Genomic DNA, 24,077 nt, shown 5'->3' with positions numbered 1-24,077 from the left:
TGGAGAGATTTGTGGGTGAGAGAGATAAGATTGTATTGTATTCTTTAGCGGATGGGCAACTAGTGTAATGACTGGTAGAGGTGTCGGTGTCTGGAGACCATGTGGGAAACGTTATGGAGAGGCCTTCACGAGGGAACTTCACATACATCCTACTCCCAGGATTGTGGTGTGGGGTAGCACAGTGTATCTTAGTTGGACCCTTCTAGTTTTCTTGCCAGGGGCACTAACAGCTCGGCGTTACATTAATTTGGTGGTGGAACCAATGGTGTATCTATTTCTCCAGTGTCCAAAGCCGTTTTTTAAGACATAAGGCCTCATGTTGCTCATGCTCCTTTGTGCAGCTTTCATGGCCTAAACATGTTACCATGGCCTGCAGCACCTCCAGACTTGTCCGCCATAGAACATATCTGGGACATCATTGATCGGCAATTACACATGGAGCTGCCAGTAGCGGATCTTGATGATTGTGCATTCAGTGGCACAGAACCTTCCTCAGATGACTAATAACCTTCCTGATAGCAACCAAGGCTATAGAGGTACCGTCACATTAAGCGACGCTGCAGAGATCTAGACAACGATCCCGATTGCTGCAGCGCCGCTGTGTGGTCGCTGGAGAGCTGTCACACAGACAGCTCTCCAGCGACCAATGATGCCAAAGTCCCCGGGTAACCAGGATAAACATCGGGTTACTAAGCGCAGGGCCGTTACCAGTGTAAATGTAAAAAAAAACAAAACACTACATACTTACATTCCGGTGTCTGTCCCCCGGCGCTCTGCTTCCCTGCACTGTGTAAGTGCCGGCCGTAAAGCAGAGCGGTGACGTCACCGCTGTAATCTGCTTTACGGCCGGCCGGCGCTGACACAGGATGCAGGAGTGCAGGGAAGCAGAACGCCGGGGGACAGACACCGGAATGTAAGTATGTAGTGTTTGTTTTTTTTTACATTTACAATGGTAACCAGGGTAAATATCGGGTTACTAAGCGCGGCCCTGCGCTTAGTAACCCGATGTTTACCCTGGTTACCAGTGAAGACATCGCTGAATCGGCGTCACACACGCCGATTCAGCGATGTCTGCGGGAGATCCAGCTACCAAATAAAGTTCTGGCCTTTCTGCTCCGACCAACGATGTCACAGCAGGATCCAGATCGCTGCTGCGTGTCAAACACAACGATATCGCTAGCCAGGACGCTGCAACGTCACGGATCGCTAGCGATATCGTTGTTAAATTGTTCAGTGTGAAGGTACCTTAAGTGCGGTGATTTCTGCAAATGGCTCATACTCGGTACTGAATACATTCAGATGTTTTGAAAATGTTGGTTCCATTTTTTTCAGAATTTGCTGATCATTAAAATGTCTATCCATCCTGCGCTTTCCATAATTTTATGACTTTTCCATCTTGGGTGTTGCAATTTTGATGTAAGAGTATAACTAAAAAAAATGATTGCTACCCTTTAAATGTTGATTGAAATGGCGTAAGGAAAATTAAACAATATGGCAGATAAATATATTTGCAATAGTTGCTTCCTCTAAACACACATTCCCCTGGAACGTAAAATATATCGTACATTTATTAGTATTTCTTGTTCAGATTTCAACTCAGATGTTTCCGGACCCTCTTCTCCAGCAATCTCAGAGGAGGTGTGAGGAGGAGAAGATAGCCATGCACTGTGACACAGGTAAAGCATCAGGGCTACCACCTACTCCTACATGTCATTTTTTTTTCTTTCTTATGGTGTAGGAGGAGTTGTAGGCAGATGCCCAGGGTACCCATTAAGGAGAGGGACAAAACTTGGGTATGAGGTACATATGAGAAGCCTTTTGCCCCTGGGTGACCAGTGTTAGCCATATTAGGCCTCGGTCTTTTGATCTGTCATTCTCCTCTTAAAGGCCGGGTGTTTTCCGCCAAAGAGATCCATGAACTGACCTCGCAGAAGCTTCCTCGGGTTCCACTGGGTCGTCAGAGCATGAATGGAGCAGAGTGGCTGAAGACTCCATTAGGATACATCGAGAGTGACATCAGGCTGAAGAGCAGGTGAGGATCTTCCTGGGATCCCAGAGCAGAGTTACCCAGGTGAGGATCTTCCTGGGATCCCAGAGCAGAGTTACCCAGGTGAGGCTCATCATAGGATCCCAGAGCAGAGTAACCCAGGTGAGGCTCATCATGGGATCCCAGAGCAGAGTAACCCAGGTGAGGCTCATCATGGGACCCAGAGCAAAGTAACCCAGGTGAGGCTCTTCATGGGATCCCAGAGCAAAGTAACCCAGGTGAGGCTCTTCATGGGATCCCAGAGCAAAGTAACCCAGGTGAAGCTCTTCATGGGATCCCAGAGCAAAGTAACCCAGGTGAGGCTCTTCATGGGCTCCCAGAGCAAAGTAACCCAGATGAGGCTCTTCATGGGATCCCAGAGCAAAGTAACCCAGGTGAGGCTCTTCATGGGCTCCCAGAGAAAAAGTAACCCAGGTGAGGCTCTTCATGGGCTCCCAGAGAAAAAGTAACCCAGGTGAGGCTCTTCATGGGATCCCAGAGCAAAGTAACCCAGGTGAGGCTCTTCATGGGCTCCCAGAGCAAAGTAACCCAGATGAGGCTCTTCATGGGATCCCAGAGCAAAGTAACCCAGATGAGGCTCTTCATGGGATCCCAGAGCAAAGTAACCCAGGTGAGGCTCTTCATGGGCTCCCAGAGCAAAGTAACCCAGATGAGGCTCTTCATGGGATCCCAGAGCAAAGTAACCCAGGTGAGGATTTTCATGGGATCCCAGAGCAATGCAAACTGGGTGAGGATCGTCATGGGATCCCAGAGCAAAGTAACCCCTCAAAGTTTTTTTTTCTGCTCCCCCCCCTCCCAATAGAGTGAGTGTGTGTGTGTGTGTATATATATATATATATATATATATATATATATATATATATATATATATATATATATTCCACAGCTATACATATATATATATATTTCCACAGCTATACTAAGGTCAAAACACCCACATACACAAAGAAAGCTAGTTTGGTTTTAACGAAAGTAGAGGTCCAGAAAATAGTGGTAAACCCTCCCCTGCAAATTCAAGATGGCTTCCTGTAATATGTAGGGATTCATTAAAGTACGAGCCATTACTTTCTAATGTATTACAGGCACAGAGTCAGAGGGTCCTGTAACCAGGAAAGTCTGGATTTCAAGCTGTGGGGAGATAACAAATATCCCCCTGAGATCGTCAGATGCGAGATGAAAATCAGTCAGAAGAGGAAGTTTCCAGCGAGACCATCGTCCCTCCCTGCATGCTGCAAACACTGGGGACCCGAGCCCCCAAACACCATCACAACATAGATGATGTGTGTCACAGACACTGGGGAAATGTATTACTGTGTTGGTGTAGAAGGAAGAAGTTTAAAAAAAAAAAATCAATAAAAAAAACCTCCAAAACCTGAGGAATGGCTTCCTGGCTATCACATAAAAGGACCACAGTTGTAGTTTCAGTCTGTTTGATGTGTATAAGGCAGGTTTCCTTATTTCTCTTGGCTGCCAATTGTGTCCATTTTGCCTAATAAATACATATAATACAGACCCCCCCAAATGGAAAAATAGCACACATTTATAAATTTACTAGAATGTCACACATGGAGCTTTTGGTGAAGTCTCAAAAGGGGTTATTAAATACAATGCACTCTAACCAATACCTGTAAAATGGAATTAAATTGTGCTTAACTCTGCAAAGCCAAAAACACATATCAAAGCTTTAAATATTGTAGCTGTTTCCTTTAAAGGAAATCTTTCAATAAGATCAACCAATTTCCCCCTCCCACTGTAAACTGCAGATATGGGCATGCAGATCTTTGATCGACACCTTTATATCTTCGGTCTGTTGCTGCATTCCCCTTCCCCCCCCCCCAAGTCTTCTCCCCACCAAGAACAAGCCTCTTGATAGCGCTCGGTCTGACGCATTTGCCTTATATCACAGAGAAAGTGAGCCATCAATCAAGTTAAAGCACGTGCTAGGCAGGGAAACAACATGGGGAGGCAAAGGCTTGGGAAGTGCTCCAGCACTTAATGCCTCATTTGCATATGAACAAAAATGCAAATTTTTTTGGATATGCAACAACAAATAGAAATATAAAGGTGTCAAGAGATTTAGCTTTCAAAGAGATGCATGCACATAAATGTCGATCTTATTGACAGATTCTCCTTAACGAAATGTTTTTTTTATCCTAAAGAGAGTCAGGAGCCAAAAATCAGTTTTTTTTTCTTTTATATACATTTTAGCATCATCTCAACATGCAGAACAATCATAGATTAGCAATACACATTCATATTGTACATCGGAAAAAAAACAATTGCCATGTCGCAGCATCTAACAAACCGATTCCTCACTGAACCCAGTTCCTCAAACCATTTTGCCTGAGCGTCAAGTGAAGCGGTCAAAATATTAAGTTAAAAAAATACATTAATCTACCCAGTGTTAAATCAGGTCCGATAAAGGCGAGAAACGCTGTTCAGAACACTGCGTTCTATAGACTATATTAGATCCCAGTCTCTCGGTTAAGGCATCGTATATTATATATCATATAACCACACAGTGCAATATGATAAAATTACACGCATCTTCCTATTCATTAGAATCAAGTTTCAAATTAAGTTTGAGTTGCAAAAAGTGCAAGACATTGTTTTCATCAATCTGTAAATTCCCAGCTCAGTCCCCGTAGGCAGTAAAATTACCAGATCTCAGTAGCCAGTAATATTATATATCAGCGGTGGGACCGTAAGGGGTCCATGTGCACCCTAAGGTAAGGACTGAGCTGCAATAGACATGTATATACATAATTTCCATAGAATCCTCTACCAGGTTAAAATTTTCTTGTCTGCCGTTTTGCTTCCTTTGAGATTAGCGGTGGCATTGAAAAATTTGCTTATTTACCTATAATTCCTATGTATAAGCATTGAGTGTATTATAGTTGTGTCTACAGCTGCTTCTGTGATGTCACTACTTCACGTGAGTCAAGGTTAAAGTGGTTGTCACAGCTTGTTACATGGGTAAAATTGCAAAGTACTTCTAAAAACAAGTAACTTTGTAATCTACCCCTTATTAAAAAAAAAAAAAACCACGCCATTCTCGAAAACGGGAATTTTGAACTTTCCAAGTTTACTGCTCATTGTCTAAGTTACTGGCCACCTCTATAATCTATCATCAGTGGCTGGTTTCCTATCCAAGGAGTGTGCACTTGCAAGCACGGCTCTGAAGCTGCCCGGATCCATGTGTCTCCATGCGCTCCTTCGATGCTGCAGCATGTGAGTGCACAGTTCAGACTTGTAGCTTCAGGACCTATCAATCTGCAGGAGCAGATTAGAGAAGTGGTCCTGATCCTAAATGTAGATTAGACAACCCCTTTAAGGGAAGTAGAGTGCAGCACTGACTGCTTTGGTGTAACATGTACAATCTAGTAAAGAAAGTCCTATTTTTTTTGCATGCATTTCATACATTTTAAAGTCACAACACATTAAGTGGATTTCAAGACTCTCTGCTCTCAATTTACAAGCGGTAATGGTTTAGGCCTCTTTCACACTTCCATCGGTATGGGTCCGTCGCAATGCGTCGGGCCGTCGAACCGACGGACGTTGTGAAAGTTTTGCACGACGTGGACAGCGGATGCAGTTTTTCGACGCATCCGCTGTCCAATCTGCAGTCCGGGGAGGAGGGGGCAGAGTTTCGGCAGCGCATGCGCCGTCGAAAATGGCGGACGCGATACACAAAAAAAGTTACATTGAACATTTTTTTGTGCCGACGGTCTGCCAAAACACGACGGATCCGTCGCACGACAGACACGACGTGTGGCCATCCGTCGCCAATACAAGTCAATGGGAAAAAAACGGATCCTGCAGGCACATTTGCAGGATCCGTTTCTTTCCCCAAAACAACGGATTGCGACGGATGCCAAAAAACGAAAATGTGAAAGAGGCCTTAGATCGAGATAATGATCATTTTGTCTTTGCTATTTTACATGTACTGGCTCTCTGTGTTATTCTATATGTAAACAAGAAGCTGCAGTATAAAGCATGGATAAGGGACAGCATCTTGATGAGGAAGTAGGTGTGGTTTAGATTACCTAAGACTAACGGAGAATGTCGCTAAAGTAGCTAAGCTGGAGTACTGATTATAACTGCATTCTGCTCGAAAAACGCCGTTCTTGAATGCCTCAAATAACGCCGTGTAAACATTGCCTTAGGTTAGCGTTGGAGCTGTCTCTCCAATACCTTTGGAGTCCTATGCTTCTTTTTTGTCTCACAAGGCACAATGGGTGATATGCATTTAGACATGACAAACTGAGCCCCTTTTACTATTCAGACGTGGGAGAGGGATTTTCAGCCTGGGATTTAGGTCCCGCCATGGGTACCCACAAGACCCATCACCTAGTCTACTGTGCATAATCAAATAGCATTATTATTAGCAGTTAGATGAAAACATGATCTACTAAAGAAGAAATGTTCCCGTTATTAGGCAGAACGAAGAGCTATTTTGTATGAATTCAGTTTTGGCAGACTTCGGCTGTCCTTATATTACAAGGATGTCCATACATATGAATAACACTGTAATACTGGCATGTGTTATTCAAAAGAAGGTGCAGACCTGTAATACAAGGACGGATTTAGAACACCAGACCTAGTATCAGTCTTATAGTAATGCCCGTCTGGTCGTGGCTTCAGCCTCTGTGATTAGCAGTTTGCCACAGGGGATACTCGAGAGGCCGAGGACTGTTTTTTGAAAGGGAAGTGTACTGGGGATTTGTGTAGTAGATGACTTGGGATAAACAAAAGTAATTTTATATTCAGAAGTCACCACCTAAACATTCTGAAACTCCATCCTCCCATTTTCTATGAATATCTATTATAATGTAGGGACTATCTACAGCCACACACAGTAACAGGGCTGAAGTGTATAAGATTTTACAGGGTTTTCTTTTTTGAAAAAAAAAAAAAAAGGAAAACAAAATATCAACTTCCTCATTATGGGTTACTTCAGGTTAAAGGGACATTATGTCTCATTCACTCGTGTTTCTCTCCATATTGTGTGTCACCCAATGGTTCTGGCTGGGAAGCAGCTTGCTGCATCAGGAACCCTTCTCTACCTAGAAGAAATCTGCGCCTTTTGCCTTTGATTAAACCACTACCACGGGTTGGGGAGGGTCTATTTTCTGCGCGTCTGAACAACACTTTTTTTCCCCCATTTTTACAATTTAGGATTTATATTCTTTTTTTAAATAAGCACAATAGTGCTCAGTGGTACAGCGCCCCTAGTGGTCATTTTATAATTTTTTATTTTTTTTTTTGCTGTTTGGACCACAGAATATAGAATACAATATATTAACATCATAAAATGCCCCAATCTAACAAAAGCACAAAATAATCAATCAATTATACTTGGGCTACTAGAGCGACTTTAGCCATGACTGAAGCTCGAATGGTGCTGCTGAAAAATTCGCCATGTCACCTTAGTCTAATTTGGACATTTTGCAGTTAAAAAAAATATATTAATTTTGAATTCTAGATCTTATTCTCCAGTTGCATAGAGGACTGATCTAAACACTAGTGATGAGCGAACGTGCTCGGATAAGGTGTTATCTGAGCATGCTCTGTTGCTAACAGTGTCTTCAGCGTGCTCGAAAAATACAGAGTCCCCGCTGCTACAGGTCTCGTGGCTGTTCGAGAGCCACAATGCATTTCCTGTTTATTAGGCAATCCCTACATGTGTTGTGGCTGTCGAACAGCAGCGAGACATGCAGCCGTGGGGTTTGGAACATATTATTCGAGCACGCCGAAGACAATTGGTTAGCACAAGAGCATGCTCAGATAACACCTTATTCGAGCATGTTCGCTCATCACTACTAAACCCCCAATCTTCCACAAAAGACCATGAGTATACCCTGCACACATGCACCAGGGGCAGCAGTAGTTCTTACATTTGCGGAGATCTACAAGGAAGACGGCCAGAATTGTGATTGCAGCTCTGGGTGTGATGTGAATAGAGTGTAAGGCATAATTTGAGGGTACGGGAACTGCACAAGATGAGCAACGCGCCTAATTATTACGTACGATCAACTTTATCTAAAATGAGAAGAATTCTAAATGCAGCTTAGGGTGTGACTCGAGTATAAGACTTAATTCAGGAAAGGCGTAGAAAATTATTTGTAACCTTAAGGGTATGTGCTCACGACATCTTCATTCCGACGGCGGACTCTCCGGTGGTCTCTAACCTAGAACTCGGCAGCCGCCACCCAAACAATGAACATGGCTCTCCTTATAGCCTTATCACTGTCTCCAAACCCTCAAAATGGTTAAAAAGAAGGAACAAAAGACTCAGCGGGTGCACAGAAATGTGGTGTTTACATTTCTGTTGCGGGATGTGCACTGTTGTATCAGTACTGCAGCGCTTTTTCAGGAGAGTTCCAGGCGGAATGCACCTGAAGAAGACGTTATGAGCAGATACTCGCGCAAAAGGGGTTTTCTGGTCTCCCTAGAGTAGTTTGCTTTAAAAAATAAACTTTTCTACTTCCCCCTCCCCAGGTCCAGCGCAGAGTCACCAGAGCAGTGGTGGAGGACTCGGCGCTCGACCCAGGCTGGGTGAGTAAAGCACAGTTGTTTTTAAACATCTGCCCAGGGGGGGGAAAAAAAAGTTTTTTTCCAACATCGGAAACCCACTTTAAAGGGGTTGTCTAGCGTCACTCTTTTCCGCCTTGGAGCTGAGTGATGCCGATGATGTACTACAACGAAAATTATTTGCAAACTCGTCGACACAAAAAACTATCATATTCTGAAATCCGCTCTGGATAGGTGTAAGGGGACGGCCGCATTCACGTCATGTTTAGAGCCTAGGTCCAGGATATGGAGGGTCTCCCAAAGGCTCCCTCTGATGGAAAGCCGCATTCACCACAATGTACACATACAGTGGAATACTTTGCCCCTTGAAAAAAAAATTATACTGCCTAGTATATATATATTTTTATACATTTGGATCAAGTAGTTTACCATTTTACTCCTTAATACAAATAAAAAGGGTATACCAACATATCATACGCCAACACACTAACAGAACACTCTTTTGACCTCCGTTTTGGCCTCCGTCTGATATATGAAGCTCTATGGATACATTTAGCATAAACACGGAGGTCTTTTCCCCATCTTATAGGCTCTAACCATGATGTGAACAAAGCCTCAAACGTAACGTAATGCAATGAAAAAAGCAAGGGGGAAAAAAACAAACAAAGTTTGCCAGATTAATCCACATTAGCAGAATTCTGAGTGCAGCTCTGGATGTGAATGGAGTATGATAATGTAATGAATTACCAGGTTACTTAAACGTTATGCACACACACAGACTAAACCTGTAAAATGAGCCAATACGTGAAAATTAACAATTAATGCATTGTAGCATGTCCTTGCAGCAGCAGCACAGCTCCGGCGTTGCTTCCCAGAAGTGATATGTTATAAAGAAATCCGTCCAAAATCAGCATAAAAATAACGTAAAACAAACCTGCCCCTTTAAGAGAAAGTCATATCGGACAATGGTATTCATCACATCATAAATATAAAAAAAAAACTCTCCCAGTGTATCCGTCATATAGAAATATATACACGACTATAAATATAGAATTTTAGCTGCTTAACGTCTTCATTCTTTTCACGCTCAAGATTCTTACAAAATTAGATTTTTTTTCCCAAATCTAAATTTCCATATCGTTTTTACGAATCCAGAAAAATGTTTAGATTTTTTTTTTTAAATTCCTTTAATATAATGCAAAAAAAAAAGAGATCATAAATTATCTTATTCCCATGGGGAAGCTTGGTAGGTAATAATGAGGACCTTCGCTATCATGGCACCACATATATGCCACGTCTGCTCTCATAGAAGATCGATATGTTTCCCTCCCCGCCTGGCACCAACGAAAAGAAACGGTTAAAACGGACCCTTAAAATGTCGCAAAACATGAAGCGTGGCGGTTCTGCTTGGCACAAGGCACTGTGATTGTGTCTCCCGCATTTTGCATAGGTCAGTAGCAGAGGACTGGGAAGTCTGCGGACAGTTTTGCGCTCTTGAGTTTTAGCGTATACCCCACAATTGACTGTTAGGGGCGCTGGTTAGAATAGCTGCAGGTCCAGCCGTACGAACACCTCCCCCGTTGGCACCTCGTGTAGGAGTAGACGTTTGGTGGACGGGCCTTTGCTCTCTTGTTCAGACCTGATCTTCGCTACTGGAATCTCAGTGCGGCCCAGAAAATCTGAAAAAAAGATTATTACATTTATAGAGGCCAGATGATAATTTACATTTTGAGTTCTCCTGTGAATATGGCTTAGAGGGAATCCCTGTGTTCTAAGCTGTAGATGTAGCAGAGCTCAGAATGCTGAGCTGTGTATAACCCCGCCCACACCACTGATTGGCAGCTTCCTGTGTACACTGTCGGCAAGCTGCCAATCAGTGGTGGGGGCGGGGTTACACACATTAGCCGGACTAACTGGCACGTGACACCTAGTCTTGCAGTGATAATCTGCTGCTGATAAAACACTGATTGCACTGAAACTACAGCAAGCTGCTGAGCAAATGACACATTTCTGGACCCTAGATCATGCTGCTTTCAGAATAAATCTGCTGACAGATTCCCTTTAAGGGGTCTCCAGGGAAAAATATTCTGCTATGACCTACAGTGATTAACTAGGGGGAACCTCAGCAGTGAGTGTTACATTTCCCTGCAGTGCCCCCACAGGGAAAAGGAGGTATTACACTGTGTTTGGTAAAATCAACAGACTGTTCTATACACATGCCAAGTGCTCCACGGCAGTTCTCTGCTTAGGGTAATGAATGAGGGACCACTCTTTTTAAAAGCAGATGCAAATCTCATTTTCGGGACCTAACTTGAGAATGGCGAGGTGTTTCCTCAGCCACATTTGAAACCACCATAGAAATGGAGAAAGTGAATAAATGGCCCCCTTTACATTCACAGTGGTGTGAGACAGGGCCCTGTTTTTGAGACCGGTATGGGTCCCCAAAGTGCTCCCATCTCTACCAGACATTTATGGCGTATGTATATCCCCCTCTAATTCAGAAATCACTTTTGTGTATCCTGCAGAGTAAACGTTGGGTTTGTATAGTACCCACTTGACCAACTGGCTGGGTGACTACCGTTTCACATCATACAGGTAGATTTTTGCGGTAGACACTTGATAGCTACAATTGACAGACACATTTGGACACATTTGTGACAATGCCAGCAGGTAACATTGCAACGCCATCAGGATGTCACGTGACACGTCATCGTGTATATTTAGCCGAAAAGATCTTGACAGGAGAAGCCTTGGTTCTTGCAGAGGAAAAAAAATAATACTACATAGAGGCCATTTTATACATGAAGAGCAGGTGTCCACCAGAACATTTTTGGCTCATAGACAGGGTCCTAAGCAGCAGATCGCCCCCTCTAATTGGTTCTGTGCTCTGGGGTTCCCGGTTTAGGGCACCGATATTTATATAACATATACGGAATTCAACATTAATAGAGGGAGGTCCTCTGCTCAGGATCCTTGTCTCTTGGCCAACGAGAGGAATGGTTACAAGGAGTGTCTTCCTCACTGGAGGACCTGACCAGCATTGATGTGAATGAGCAGAATGTAATACATCGTTTCTCCTGTGGGGTTGCTGTAGGATGTTTTCAGAAGACAACACTGAAGATCTGACACTTTGATATAATGTACAGTTGTCAGTGCACATCCTGTATAATAGTGTAAATTAGGTGTGCCCTCTAAATAACTCATTACAGCCATTAATGTCTAAACCATTGGCAACAAAAGTGTGGTCACCTTTAAGTGAAAATGTCCAAATTGTGCCAAATTAGCCATTTTCCCTCCTCGGTGTCATGTGGCTCATTAGTGTTACAAGGTCTCAGGTGTGAATGAGGAGCAGTGGTGGGAAATTTGGTGTTATCGCTCTCATACCGGTCACTGGAAGTTGAACATGGCTCCTCATGGCAAAGAACTCTGAGGATCTGAAAAAAAGACTTGTTACTCTACATAAAGATGGCCGAGGATAGAGAAGATTGCCAACACACTGAGACTGAGCTGCAGCATGGAGACCAAGACCATACAGTGGTGTAACAAGTCAGGTTCAACTCAGAACTGGCCTCAACATGGTCAACCAAAGAAGTTGAGTGCACGTGGTCAGCGTCATATCCAGATGTTGTCTTTTCAGAATAGATGTAGGTTAAAAAGGTGGGAGTCAGACTGTCAGTGCTCAGACAATATGCCGCACGCTGCATCAAAGTGGTCTGCATGGCTGTCATCCCAGAAGGAAACCTCTTCTAAAGATGATGCACAAGAAAGCCCGCATACAGTTGGCTGAAGACAAGCAGACTAAGGACATGGATTACTGAAACCATGTCCTGTGGTCTAATGAGACCAAGATAAACTTATTTGGGTCAGATGGTGTCAAGCTTGTGAGATGGCAACCAGATGAGGAGTACAAAGACAAATGTGTCTTGCCTACAGTCAAGCATGGTGGTAGGAGTGTCATGGTTTGGGGCTGCATGAATGCTGCCAGCTGTGGGGGGGGGGGGGCTATAGTTCATTGATGGAACCATGAATGCCAACAAGTACTGTGACATACTGAAGCACAGCATGATGCCCTCCCTTCGGAAACTGAGCAGTATTCCAACATGATAACCTCGAACACCTCCAAGATGACCACTGCCTTGCTAAAGAAACTGAGGGTAAAGGTGCTGGTCTGGCCAACCATGTCTCCAGACTTAAACCCAATTGAGCATCTGTGGGGCATCCCCAAACGGAAAGTGGAGGAGCGCAAGGTCTGTAACATCCACCAGCTCTGTGGTGTCATCATGGAGGAGAGGAAGAGGATTCCAGTGGCGACCGGTGAAGCTCTAGTGACCTCCATGCCCAAGAAAGCTGAGGCAGTGCTTGAAAATAATGGAGGCCACACAAAATATTCACACTTCGGGCACAATTTGGCCATTTTCACATAAGGGTGTACTCACTTTCGTTGCCATCGGTTTAGACATTAATGGCTGTGTGTTGGGGTATTTGGAGAGCACACCAAATTTACACTGCTTACAGGCCTCAATATTGTGCCATGAAAAGATATAATAAAATATTGACAGAAATGTCACAGACAGGAGGTCAGAGCGCTGCAGGTAGTGTGGATGCGGAGAATACAGGTGACGAGGACTCACCGTCCGGGGAAAACTGGTCTCTGTCGAACACGGTGATGCACAGCACGTCCTGGTACAGATCCTTCAGGAAGAACTGGCAGGTGAAGTTCCACTTTGGGCTGAGGGTATCGGTGATGGCTCGGCTGGTGTAACACTGGGAGCCCAGGCTCACCTCACAGTACGGATTACTCTTCCCTGTGTGACAGACATACAACATGTCAGGATTCCTACTAAGCCCAGAGAGACGATTCCCTTCTAATAAAACGGGCAATCGCAAGATCAGCTGTATTCTGGGTTATCAAACTTCCTTGTGATTAAAGGAGAAAATCATAGCTGCCTTCTTCCAGAAACAGCGCCACCCCTGTGCAGAGGTTACATCCAGTATTGCAGTGCAGCTCCAGTGATATGAATGTGACCGAGATTCAATACCCCACATAATAACCTCAGATGATTATTGAGGTTTATATTATATCTCCAGCAAATCAAAAAAAAAATCTGTAATGTACATTTCTGCTATTTCTTAATATCCTTTATGCTTCAATTCGTCACAAATGAGGATAAATCGGTGCTTGCAATTCGGTGAATACTAACAGTCTGGCTCAAAATTACATGCTGAAAATCGGTACAGAAGGTTTTTTTTTCATAGCAATCAGTACAATGATGTATTATAGCGAATCAGTGCAATGATGTATTATAGCGAATCAGTGCAATGATGTATTATAGCGAATCAGTGCAATGATGTATTATAGCGAATCAGTGCAATGATGTATTATAGCGAATCAGTGCAATGATGTATTATAGCGAATCAGTGCAATGATACATTATAGCAAATCAGTACAATGACGCATTATAGCGAATCAGTGCAATGATGTATTATAGCGAATCAGTGCAATGATACATTATAGCGAATCAGTACAATGACGTATTATAGCGAATCAGTACAATGATACATTATAGCAAATCAGTACAATGACGCATTATAGCGAATCAGTACAATGATGTATTATAGCGAATCAGTACAATGACGCATTATAGCGAATCAGTACAATGATACATTATAGCGAATCAGTACAATGACGTATTATAGCGAATCAGTACAATGACGCATTATAGTGAATCAGTACAATGATGCATTATAGCTAATCAGTACAATGACGCATTATAGTGAATCAGTACAATGACGCATTATAGCAAATCAGTGCAATGATGTATTATAGCGAATTAGTACAATGATGCATTATAGCGAATCAGTGCAATGATCCATTATAGCGAATCAGTACAATGACGCGTTATAGCGAATCAGTGAAATGATGTATTATAGAGAATCAGTGCAATGATGTATTATAGCGACTCAGTGAAATGATACATTATAGCGAATCAGTGCAATGATACATTATAGCTAATCAGTGCAATGACACATTATAGTGAATCAGTACAATGACGCATTATAGCGAATCAGTGCAATGATACATTATAGTGAATCAGTGCAATGATCCATTATAGCAAATCTGTACATTGACGCATTAGAGCGAATCAGTGCAATGATGCATTATAGCAAATCAGTGCAATGACGCATTATAGCGAATCAGTGCAATGATACATTATAGCAAATCAGTGCAATGATCCATTATAGCAAATCTGTACATTGTCGCATTAGAGCGAATCAGTGCAATGATGCATTATAGCGAATCAGTACAATGACGTATTATAGCGAATCAGTGCAATAATACATTATAGCGAATCAGTGCAATGATGCATTATAGCGAATCAGTGCAATGATCCATTATAGCGAATCAGTACAATGACGCATTATAGCGAATCAGTGCAATAATACATTATAGCGAATCAGTGCAATAATACATTATAGCGAATCAGTGCAATGATCCATTATAGCGAATAAGTACAATGACGCATTATAGCGAATCAGTACAATGACGCATTATAGCGAATCAGTACAATGATGTATTATAGCGAGGTTACATCCAGTATTGCAGTGCAGCTCCAGTGATATGAATGTGACCGAGATTCAATACCCCACATAATAACCTCAGATGATTATGGAGGTTTATACTATATCTCCAGCGAATCAAAAAAAATCTGTAATGTACATTTCTGCTATTTCTTAATATCCTTTATGCTTCAATTCGTCACAAATGAGGATAAATCGGTGCTTGCAATTCGGTGAATACTAACAGTCTGGCTCAAAATTACATGCTGAAAATCGGTACAGAAGGTTTTTTTTTCATAGCAATCAGTACAATGATGTATTATAGCGAATCAGTGCAATGATGTATTATAGCGAATCAGTGCAATGATGTATTATAGCGAATCAGTGCAATGATACATTATAGCAAATCAGTACAATGACGCATTATAGCGAATCAGTGCAATGATGTATTATAGCGAATCAGTGCAATGATACATTATAGCGAATTAGTACAATGACGTATTATAGCGAATCAGTACAATGATACATTATAGCAAATCAGTACAATGACGCATTATAGCGAATCAGTACAATGATACATTATAGCGAATCAGTACAATGACGTATTATAGCGAATCAGTGCAATGATGTATTATAGCGAATCAGTGCAATGATACATTATAGCGAATTAGTACAATGACGTATTATAGCGAATCAGTACAATGATGTATTATAGCGAATCAGTACAATGACGCATTATAGCGAATCAGTACAATGATACATTATAGCGAATCAGTACAATGACGTATTATAGCGAATCAGTACAATGACGCATTATAGTGAATCAGTACAATGATGCATTATAGCTAATCAGTACAATGACGCATTATAGTGAATCAGTACAATGACGCATTATAGCAAATCAGTGCAATGATGTATTATAGCGAATTAGTACAATGATGCATTATAGCGAATCAGTGCAATGATCCATTATAGCGAATCAGTACAATGACGCGTTATAGCGAATCAGTGAAATGATGTATTATAGAGAATCAGTGCAATGATGTATTATAGCGACTCAGTGAAATGATACATTATAGCGAATCAGTGCAATGATACATTATAGCTAATCAGTGCAATGACACATTATAGCGAATCAGTACAATGACGCATTATAGCGAATCAGTGCAATGATACATTATAGTGAATCAGTGCAATGATCCATTATAGCAAATCTGTACATTGACGCATTAGAGCGAATCAGTGCAATGATGCATTATAGCAAATCAGTGCAATGACGCATTATAGCGAATCAGTGCAATGATACATTATAGCAAATCAGTGCAATGATCCATTATAGCAAATCTGTACATTGTCGCATTAGAGCGAATCAGTGCAATGATGCATTATAGCGAATCAGTACAATGACGTATTATAGCGAATCAGTGCAATAATACATTATAGCGAATCAGTGCAATGATGCATTATAGCGAATCAGTGCAATGATCCATTATAGCGAATCAGTACAATGACGCATTATAGCGAATCAGTGCAATAATACATTATAGCGAATCAGTGCAATAATACATTATAGCGAATCAGTGCAATGATCCATTATAGCGAATAAGTACAATGACGCATTATAGCGAATCAGTACAATGACGCATTATAGCGAATCAGTACAATGATGTATTATAGCGAGGTTACATCCAGTATTGCAGTGCAGCTCCAGTGATATGAATGTGACCGAGATTCAATACCCCACATAATAACCTCAGATGATTATGGAGGTTTATACTATATCTCCAGCGAATCAAAAAAAATCTGTAATGTACATTTCTGCTATTTCTTAATATCCTTTATGCTTCAATTCGTCACAAATGAGGATAAATCGGTGCTTGCAATTCGGTGAATACTAACAGTCTGGCTCAAAATTACATGCTGAAAATCTGTACAGAAGTTTTTTCTCATAGCAATCAGTACAATGATGCATTATAACTAATCAGTGCAATGATGCATTATAGCGAATCAGTACAATAATGCATTATAGCGAATCAGTGCAATGATGTATTATAGAGAATCAGTGCAATGATGTATTATAGAGAATCAGTGAAATGATGTATTATAGAGAATCAGTGCAATGATACATTATAGCGAATCAGTGCAATGATACATTATAGCGAATTAGTACAATGAGGCATTATAGCTAATCAGTGCAATGATGCATTATAGCGAATCACTGCAATGATGTATTATAGAGAATCAGTGCAATGATGTATTATAGCGAATCAGTGCAATGATGTATTATAGCGAATCAGTGAAATGATGTATTATAGAGAATCAGTGCAATGATACATTATAGCTAATCAGTGCAATGATACATTATAGCGAATTAGTACAATGAGGCATTATAGCTAATCAGTGCAATGATGCATTATAGCGAATTAGTACAATGATGCATTATAGCGAACAATGACGCATTATAGCGAATCTGTGCAATGATGCATTATAGCAAATCAGTACAATGACGCATTATAGCGAATCAGTGCAATGATGCATTATAACTAATCAGTGCAATGATGCATTATAGCGAATCAGTACATTGACAAATTATAGCGAATCAGTGCAATGATACATTATAGCAAATTATGAGAGAGGGGAGGAAATAAATCCAAAAACAGATAACCTTTTGTCTTATAATAAAATTGCAAGGCAAGAGGACAGTGGTGACAACAGAACCGTCCAACAATAAATAAAAACAACTAACACACACAGGACAACTAGGAAATCTGCCTGCCGACCCATATTAACAATAGAACGCTATTTAGCATATTGGGTCCAGATAACAAGACCGGAAGGGGGCATAGCCTATGTCGAATAGATCACTAAGAGGGACCACCATATCCCATATATAACAATACAATGATTAACATACATTACAATGTAGCTATAATAAGACAAGGCTATAGAAGGCGGTAGAGAAATAGTTAATACATCACCCCAAACGGTACTTCACAGATGCAGAGTCCCGGTGTCCGCCCCAACGCGCGTTTCGGAACACCTTAGTCAGGGGGCGCTTAGTAAATTACAGAAAGTGTGCAGTATAAAAAGGCCAAGGACCGGAAGTGAACCCGAGCAGTGCCCCGGAAATGGACGCGCATATCCTAGCAGCCGCCGGCACAACAGAGGAGGGCAGCGTCATCCAGGCTGTGCGGGCCGATACACGTGGGGCCCCACGTGATCCGCTCACAGTAAACACTGGATCGCTATCCACCAAAGGGTAAGCAGGCGGGCGCAAGTTATCTTTCTCTGTTCGATATCTCTCTTTGTTCCGTATATGTAGACATTGTCCATATGTCAACAATGACCCCTGGATTGATTGCGGTTTGTTCGCTAGTACAGATCAGTGCGATCTGTTCCTTGTTTCTGCCCATACCTTCTATGACGGTTCTGGCCTCGGCTATGTTGCTGCGCATGCGCCCGCCTGCTTACCCTTTGGTGGATGGCGATCCAGTGTTTACTGTGAGCGGATCACGTGGGGCCCCACGTGTATCGGCCCGCACAGCCTGGATGACGCTGCCCTCCTCTGTTGTGCCGGCGGCTGCTCGGATATGCGCGTCCATTTCCGGGGCACTGCTCGGGTTCACTTCCGGTCCTTGGCCTTTTTATACTGCACACTTTCTGTAATTTACTAAGCGCCCCCTGACGAAGGTGTTCCGAAACGCGCGTTGGGGCGGACACCGGGACTCTGCATCTGTGAAGTACCGTTTGGGGTGATGTATTAACTATTTCTCTACCGCCTTCTATAGCCTTGTCTTATTATAGCTACATTGTAATGTATGTTAATCATTGTATTGTTATATATGGGATATTGTGGTCCCTCTTAGTGATCTATTCGACATAGGCTATGCCCCCTTCCGGTCTTGTTATCTGGACCCAATATGCTAAATAGCGTTCTATTGTTAATATGGGTCGGCAGGCAGATTTCCTAGTTGTCCTGTGTGTGTTAGTTGTTTTTATTTATTGTTGGACGGTTCTGTTGTCACCACTGTCCTCTTGCCTTGTACTTTAATAAAGCAATTTTATTATAAGACAAAAGGTTATCTTTTTTTGGATTTATTTCCTCCCCTCTCTCATTATATGTTCTCTTTGATAACCGTCTTGATCCGTTATTTGGGCATAATAATTCCATCTGGGAGTGCTTACTACTCTGTATTTTTCTTTATACGTTAACCATAATTTTCCCAGATGATATACTATAGATATTTTGTGCCCCTGGCTACCCCTATTGTTCTTCAAATTATAGCAAATTAGTACAATGACGCATTATAGCAAATCAGTGCAATGATGTATTATAACGAATCAGTGCAATGATGTATTATAGAGAATCAGTGCAATGATACATTATAGCGAATCAGTGCAATGATGTATTATAGCGAATCAGTGCAATGATACATTATAGCGAATCAGTGCAATGATGTATTATAGCGAATCAGTACAATGATGTATTATAGCGAATCAGTGCAATGATGTATTATAACGAATCAGTGCAATGATGTATTATAGAGAATCAGTGCAATGATACATTATAGCGAATCAGTGCAATGATGTATTATAGAGAATCAGTGCAATGATACATTATAGCGAATCAGTACAATGATGTATTATAGTGAATCAGTGCAATGATGTATTATAACGAATCAGTGCAATGATGTATTATAGCGAATCAGTGCAATGATGTATTATAGCGAATCAGTACAATGATGTATTATAGCGAATCAGTGCAATGATGTATTATAGAGAATCAGTGCAATGATACATTATAGCGAATCAGTACAATGATGTATTATAGCGAATCAGTGCAATGATGTATTATAGCGAATCAGTGCAATGATGTATTATAGCGAATCAGTGCAATGATGTATTATAGAGAATCAGTGCAATGATACATTATAGCGAATCAGTGCAATGATGTATTATAGTGAATCAGTGCAATGATGTATTATAGTGAATCAGTGCAATGATGTATTATAGCGAATTAGTGCAATGATGTATTATAGCGAATCAGTGCAATGATGTATTATAGCGAATCAGTGCAATGATGTATTACAGAGAATCAGTGCAATAATACATTATAACGAATCAGTGCAATGATACAGTATAGCGAATCAGTACAATGACGCATTATAGAGAATCAGTGCAATGATCTATTACAGCTAAACAGTGCAATGATCCATTATAGAGTACAATGAAGCATTATAGCGAATCAGTACAATGAAGCATTATAGAGAATCAGTACAATGATTTATTATAGCTAATCAGTGCAATTATACATTATAGCGAATCAGTGCAATCATACATTATAGCGAATCAGTGCAGTGATGCATTATAGCGAATCAGTGCAATGAAGCATTATAGCGAATCAGTGCAATGAAGCATTATAGCGAATCAGTGTAATGATATATTGTAGCGAATCCGTGCAGTGATACATTGAAGCAAATAAGTGCAATGATACATTGAAGCGAATCAGTGCAGTGACGCAGTATTGTGAATAAGTGCAATGATACGTTATTGTAATGTTTAATACAGCCAGCAAATGTCTCTAACAGCAGCGACGTGAGCAAGCTTCAAAAAAATAACAATGGCGGAATTTAGTTTTTTTTTTTTTTTCACCAATTCACCGCACCGAATTTTTTTGTCTCATTTTTCAGTACATTATATGGTCAAGTGAATTGGGTCATTGAAAACAACAACTTAACCCTCAAAGAAGGTGAGGAAAAAAATAAAAGTGCAAAAAAAAGTAGTGGGATTGAATTAAATGATAAAATTCTGTCTGCCTGCAGCCACCACTAGGGGGAGCTGAAGAGCTTACTGCATACTGCTATACACAGACCTCAGTGCTACAAGCAGTATGTGGCGGGTGTAGCCTTCAATACCTGGAGACCACAATGACATCCTTTCCATAGTGACGGCTTCTCTTTAGGACCCCCACCAATATTGTGCACTTACCGTTAGGTTTACAGGCTTTTAACTCTGCCGCTTCATTGACTTGCACCATGAGACGCCCAATCCCAGAAGTCTTGTGAGATCTCGCTGCGGGAAGAAAATTAAATTCTATATTGAGTCAGCCATACTGTAATAATCTTTTCTATTATAATCTATAAAGGAGGTGCAAAAACGGAAAAATACGGCTGCTATTCAGACTGGTAGCAAAAGTAGCAAAATGTAAAAAAAAAAAAAAAACGTAAAAAATAATATAAAAGTGTTGGTACAAGGACGAGCAACAACATAGAAAAGCCAGGAGACCCAAATAAAAGGTAAGTCATGCTGGATTACTGGACTTTCTGGATTAAGGGGAGTGTCACAAATATTCGGAATACCTTGGTACGCTTTTTCCCTTTTCTTCTTCTCGGTATCGATGAAGTTTTCCGAGGCGGATTTGATTTTTTGGACCCAGGCAGTTCTGAAAAAAAGAAAGCAATGGACAAAAATGAGATCTTTCATAGAGTGACTGCAGACTTCAGCCTCAAACCTGGACAACCCCTTTAACCTTAAAGGGGACATTTAAATGTATGTAATTGGGGCTATACATCATTTTTTTTCAATTTGATTTCAGTAAAAACGTGGCTTTTAGAGGCGCTTTTTGTTACCCCGTATATTCCATTTTTATGTGGTCTGTGGCTATAAAATCAGTTGAGAGGAGGTCAGAAAAGGACAGATTAAGAGAGTCACAAACGCTCCCGTCAGTCGGAGCTCGCTGGATGATTCTCCGTTTACTCGTTCTGCGAGTCGCTCAGTGAGCCGGCAATAGACAGGCTTAGAGGAGGCAACATTTTTTTAATGAAACCCAACTGCAAAAAAAATTCTATACATGTATTTAAAAAAAATTGGGGAACAACCCCTTTTAATATGTCCGGAGGAGCCTGTAATATACAGCTGACACCCAGTTACAACAGCTGTGGACGCTGTTTAACCCTTTAGGCCCTGCAATCAATAGCAACCACTGCATCTAAGGAGTTTGTCGGATTGAGAAAGCCTTTTATGCCCGTTGTGCAAACTAATGGCAGGGTGCGGAGGGATGGTTTGGCCGCCGGGGGGCTAACAAGGCCGCCCTCATGGCTTCTAGAGCCCACCTTTCATTAATGTTGTCCGTCCTTAAGGTGTACACCCGGTCTATGTGGGAGATGTGGAACACCGGCTCATCGCTGGAGGGGTCACTGGGCAGCTTCACCAGCACTTCGTTTAGGAAAATTGGCTAAAAGAAGAAAAAAAAAAAAATCGTCATAGAAAAGCTACAAAGTTCCACCACAAGTCCTGACCATGACAACCGGTCCTGCTTGGAAATTTGGGTCCGTTTTATGCCACCTTGTTCCATCTTCCTGCAGAGATGTCATTCTCAGCAGTGTTTTCTAGAAGAAGTCACAGATTGTAAAGGGAAAGGAGACGCCGACCAGAGAAGCAGGAAGGCAAACGCCCTCTAAGCCCTGGACTCGCAAATACGAGAATTAACACAAAAATAAAAAACTATACAGCAAAAACCTAACAAAATGATATATCCATATATAATAAAGTTCTTGTTTAACACCTTACGTAGGATTTAATAGTAAATCATGGGGTTCACACAGGGGCATCTATCACCCCCATCAACACCATTTTGGTGGTCATGTGGTGCCAGGCTGGGACTCATAGGAGATTGTTATTTAGATGAAGTATTGCGAGTTCATGTCCCATAAAGGGACAAAAAAAAAGTGAAAATTAAAACAAAAACAAACTATAAAAGTTTGATTTTATTATAATAAAAGGCATGCTGTAATAATAAACATCCAAAATAATGGTGAAATAAAAAATGAAAAAAAAATAAACTAAAGCAGAAAAATTAAAATTGGCTGTGTCAATAAAGGGGATTACAGGGGTTTTCGGAGATTATAACATTGCCGGTACCAGGCGGAGACCCTACAATAAGCCCACAAGCCCCTTCAGTTCGCTAATCAATGGGGTGCCATCATCAGACTGACTCTGAGGATCTTGCCTAGATAGGCCACCATTGTCACAGGTCCTGGAAAACCCCTTTAAATTTGTAAGTCTTAATTAAGGGATGAAGTCCTTTCTTTGGTCCTTTAAGGCCCTCGGGCCGCTGTGCTCGCAGTAAACCGTCTCCTTAAAGACTTTTTTAGAAACCTAGTCACGATGAAGGCATTGTACAAACAATGTGCTGCCAAAACGATTACCTATTACATCAAGAAATGTGAAATCTGTAACGCCATATTGATAGTAAAGGTGGAACGGCGCTCAACGCTCAATGGTTAGGAAAAAGCATTGCAGCTGCATTCTAAAACCGGCGCCACACCTGTCCATAGGTTTAGTCTGGTACTGCAGCTCGTGCTCCATTGACATAAACGGGGCCAAGCTGCAGTACCGATCACAGCCTGTGGACAGGTGAGGCGCTGTGTTGTAGGGAAAGTAGTTGCTTTTCTCTCTAATCCTGGACTACCCTTGATAAGTAACATGCCATGAGAAATGGTGGACTGTGAGGAGGCCGCCATGCAGCGGTGACTGCGCCCTCCATGCTGGGCCGGTAGCCCCTCACTCACCGTCTTGTACATCTTGTACTGGGCGCTGCTCCTAGGACTGAAGAGCTTGTCTGATCCGGAGGACACAAACTGCTTCACCATGTAGGTGAGGAGCAGGAAGTCGTTGAAGAGGAAGCCGTACAGCTCCTTGCTGCTCTTGGTCTTGTACATTTTGCCGCTGTGCAGGATCTTGCGGGGCCCCAGGCAGTTCGTCAGGGAATTAAACGTGACCTGCTGTAAAAGGCAGGAGACAAACTGTGATGGAGAAGGTCTACTGCAGGGAGAAGAGAACGTTACGTGGTGGTCCTGATGGTCAGTGGGGGCCAGACACAACACAACTAGAGATCAGCAAAAGGACTCGCAAGACCTGAGTGCGGTGGTCACATCTG

At 41.8% G+C, this 24,077-nt stretch overlaps 2 protein-coding genes across 5 annotated transcripts in view; one reads left to right on the top strand and one right to left on the bottom strand.

Moving 5' to 3' along the window:
• Nucleotides 1-3,433, top strand: part of FAM228B (family with sequence similarity 228 member B) — a 42,727-nt gene extending 39,294 nt beyond the window's left edge. For both annotated transcript variants that reach the window (XM_069768147.1, XM_069768148.1), the window contains exons 7-9: nt 1,589-1,676; nt 1,888-2,032; nt 3,130-3,433. In XM_069768147.1, coding sequence (XP_069624248.1) covers nt 1,589-1,676; nt 1,888-2,032; nt 3,130-3,322 — 426 coding nt within the window. In that variant the 3' untranslated portion in view covers nt 3,323-3,433. The remainder of the gene's footprint in view (nt 1-1,588; nt 1,677-1,887; nt 2,033-3,129) is intronic.
• Nucleotides 3,434-9,760: 6,327 nt separating this feature from the next.
• The window catches only part of ITSN2 (intersectin 2), a 159,164-nt gene continuing 144,847 nt past the window's right edge, over nt 9,761-24,077 (bottom strand). For 2 of the 3 annotated variants that reach the window (XM_069728165.1, XM_069728162.1), the window contains 6 exons: nt 23,710-23,922; nt 22,252-22,373; nt 21,499-21,581; nt 21,128-21,211; nt 13,213-13,386; nt 9,761-10,260 (listed from right to left, as the gene is read on the bottom strand). In XM_069728165.1, the coding sequence (XP_069584266.1) occupies nt 10,121-10,260; nt 13,213-13,386; nt 21,128-21,211; nt 21,499-21,581; nt 22,252-22,373; nt 23,710-23,922 (816 nt within the window). In that variant the 3' untranslated portion in view covers nt 9,761-10,120. Of the gene's footprint in view, nt 10,261-13,212; nt 13,387-21,127; nt 21,233-21,498; nt 21,582-22,251; nt 22,374-23,709; nt 23,923-24,077 lie in introns of all 3 variants that reach the window. The other variant, XM_069728161.1, reaches the window with a different exon arrangement.

The sequence above is a fragment of the Ranitomeya imitator genome, chromosome 5 (genome assembly GCF_032444005.1).
Source record: "Ranitomeya imitator isolate aRanImi1 chromosome 5, aRanImi1.pri, whole genome shotgun sequence".
NCBI classification, from domain to species: Eukaryota; Metazoa; Chordata; class Amphibia; order Anura; family Dendrobatidae; genus Ranitomeya; species Ranitomeya imitator.
This window is presented reverse-complemented; position numbering and strand designations above follow the sequence as displayed.